This window comes from Portunus trituberculatus, chromosome 12 (assembly GCF_017591435.1).
Source record: "Portunus trituberculatus isolate SZX2019 chromosome 12, ASM1759143v1, whole genome shotgun sequence".
Classification (NCBI taxonomy): domain Eukaryota; kingdom Metazoa; phylum Arthropoda; class Malacostraca; order Decapoda; family Portunidae; genus Portunus; species Portunus trituberculatus.
The window spans coordinates 6,160,539-6,163,038 of record NC_059266.1 but is presented as its reverse complement, the minus strand read 5'-3'; the positions used below and the strand labels follow the sequence as shown (position 1 = coordinate 6,163,038).

Below are 2,500 nucleotides of genomic sequence, written 5' to 3'. Positions count from 1 at the left end.
TGACTGGAATAATTGTTTACTTGTTTGTTTGTTTATTTGAGTGATTGATTTACTGCTTTTCTTGCTTTGTTTATTCATTTTTCTATCTTTTTTTCTCCTTCGTGCAATTCATCTGTTACTTTCTTTCTCTTTCTTTCTTTCTTTCTTTCTTTCTTTCTTGTTTAAATTTCTTTGTTTTGTGTTTTTTTTCTTTCCCCTCCTTTCCTTGCTTCCTTCCTTCTTTCCTTCCTTCCTTCCTTCCTTTCTTTCTTTCTTTCTTTCTTTCTTTCTTTCTTTCTTTCTCTCTTCCTTCACGATGTTCGCTAAATTCCAAGCCAATTCAAACGAATCCGTGACATTATTCATACCACCATCACCATCACCACCACCATCACCACCACCATCACCACCACCATCACCACCACCACCACCACCACCACCACCACCTTGGGAAATTGTTACCCTCTTTCCCTCTTCTATGAACCGCTCTGCGTCAACTGGCAACCTTTCTTCTTTCCCCTCTTCTCCCCTCACTCTTCCCCTCCCCTTCACCCCTCGCTCCCTCCCCTCCTCCCCTGAGACGCGAAGAAAACGGAGGAGGAGGTCAGTGCTCGCCTCGCAGGTCAGAAGGATTGGCAAGTTTGGAAAGGTCAGTGTTTTGTTGGTGTTTTTACGTGTTTTGTTTGTTTTATTGGTGTTTTGTACGTGTGCTGTACGTGTTTTGTTTGTGTTTTGTTTGTGTTTTGTTGTGTTGGTTTTATTTTGTTTTATTTTTCATTTTATTGATTTTTACTTTATTATTATTATTATTATTATTATTATTATTATTATTATTATTATTATTATTATTATTATTATTATTATTCTCTTTCTTATGTATTTTCTTATTTTTTTATATTTATTATTTAATGAATGAATTAATTTTATTTTTATTTGTTTATTTTATTCGTGTGTGTGTGTGTGTGTGTGTGTGTGTGTGTGTGTGTGTGTGTGTGTGTGTGTGTGTGTGTGTGTAGAGAGATCTGTTGTTTTGCTTCATTCGTTTCCTGAGAGAGAGAGAGAGAGAGAGAGAGAGAGAGAGAGAGAGAGAGAGATTTTACTCGCTTGCTTAATTGCTGTAACTAATTTCTTAAAGGCCTCCTCCTCCTCCTCCTCCTCCTCCTCCTCCTCCTCCTCCTCCTCCTCCTCCTCCTCCTCCTCCTCCTCCTCCTCCTCCTCCTCCTACTACTACTACTACTACTACTACTACTACTACTACTATTACTACTACTACTTCTCTTCCTCCAGGATTTCCCGACCTTCCTATTAATCTATCATGGCGTTCCTACTTTTTAAATTCTTTGTTAAAAAATTACCTTGTGTGTTAGGAAAGAGAGAGAGAGAGAGAGAGAGAGAGAGAAGAACATAGACTCTCTCTCTCTCTCTCTCTCTCTCTCTCTCTCTCTCTCCACTCTTTTCTCATTCCTCACCCTCCTCTCTTTTCCTCCACCGTCTTTTCCTTCTCTCTCCACTCTTTCTCTTCCACCTTCCAATTTCCCTCCCTTTCTTTTCTATCTCTCCCCACCCTCCTCTCCTACCTCCCTCTCCTGGGTAAACCTGCCTATAGGATTTGGTAACATTTAAGGTAGTCTCTCCTAAAATGGATGGCGTTTTCTACCTTACACTCGTATAGGAGGTGGATTATATGGGTGGCTATCTTATTTCGAAACCTTCCGTGTTATTTACTTATTTATTTATTCATTTTTTTACGCTAAAGTTTAGGTACCTGAGAATTGTCTATATAGTCTCCTGTAAGATTTTTAAATAGCTTATTCTAAAATGGAAGTCGTTTTCTGTTTTATGGGTATGTAAGAAAAGGGATTGTATGGGTCACTATCTTATTTCCAAGCTGTCTCGTTCCGTCCCGTCCCGTTCCTCCCGTTCCGTCTCGTCCGTCCCGTCCCGTCTCGTCCCGTCTCGTCTCGTCCCGTCCCGTCCCACCAACCTTTATTATTATTATTAGTATGAGTTATATGAGTCCATTTAAACCACCAGCTTGTATAATGGCAGTAGTTTTTTTCTTCCAATATAAGAAGAAAACGGGTACAGTTGTCAGTAAATAGCGGTGTTAGTTAAGTTAGGTGAAGTTAGAGTTAGGTTAGGTTAGGTTAGGTGAAGTTAGGTTAGAGATAATGAAAAAAAAAGCAGTAATGATTAGGTTTTGGTCAGACTGGGTTAGGTTAGGTAAGGTTAGGTTAGATTAAGTTAAGTAAGGGATATTGAAATTAATTATTGTAGGATTAGGCTAGCTAGGTTGAGGTTCAGTAAGGTTAGGTTAGGTTAAGTTAGACTACAGACCATAGGAAGCATTGTAATCAAAAGAAGCATTCAAGTATAGAATTATTATTATTATTATTATTATTTATTATTATTATTATTATTATTATTTATGTAAGAGGGAGGGACTGGCTAAGGGCAACATAAAAAAAAAAAAATGCCCACTTAGTTGCCAGTTCCCTTGCAGGTCCGAAAGAGTTAGTCA

The 2,500-nt window shown here is 38.4% G+C and overlaps 1 protein-coding gene across 1 annotated transcript in view; it reads left to right on the top strand.

Moving 5' to 3' along the window:
- Nucleotides 1–413: 413 nt before the first annotated feature.
- Nucleotides 414–2,500, top strand: part of LOC123502690 (kinase D-interacting substrate of 220 kDa-like) — a 186,705-nt gene continuing 184,618 nt past the window's right edge. The window contains exon 1 of the mRNA XM_045251877.1: nucleotides 414–628. Coding sequence (XP_045107812.1) covers nucleotides 458–628 — 171 coding nt within the window. The 5' untranslated portion in view covers nucleotides 414–457. The remainder of the gene's footprint in view (nucleotides 629–2,500) is intronic.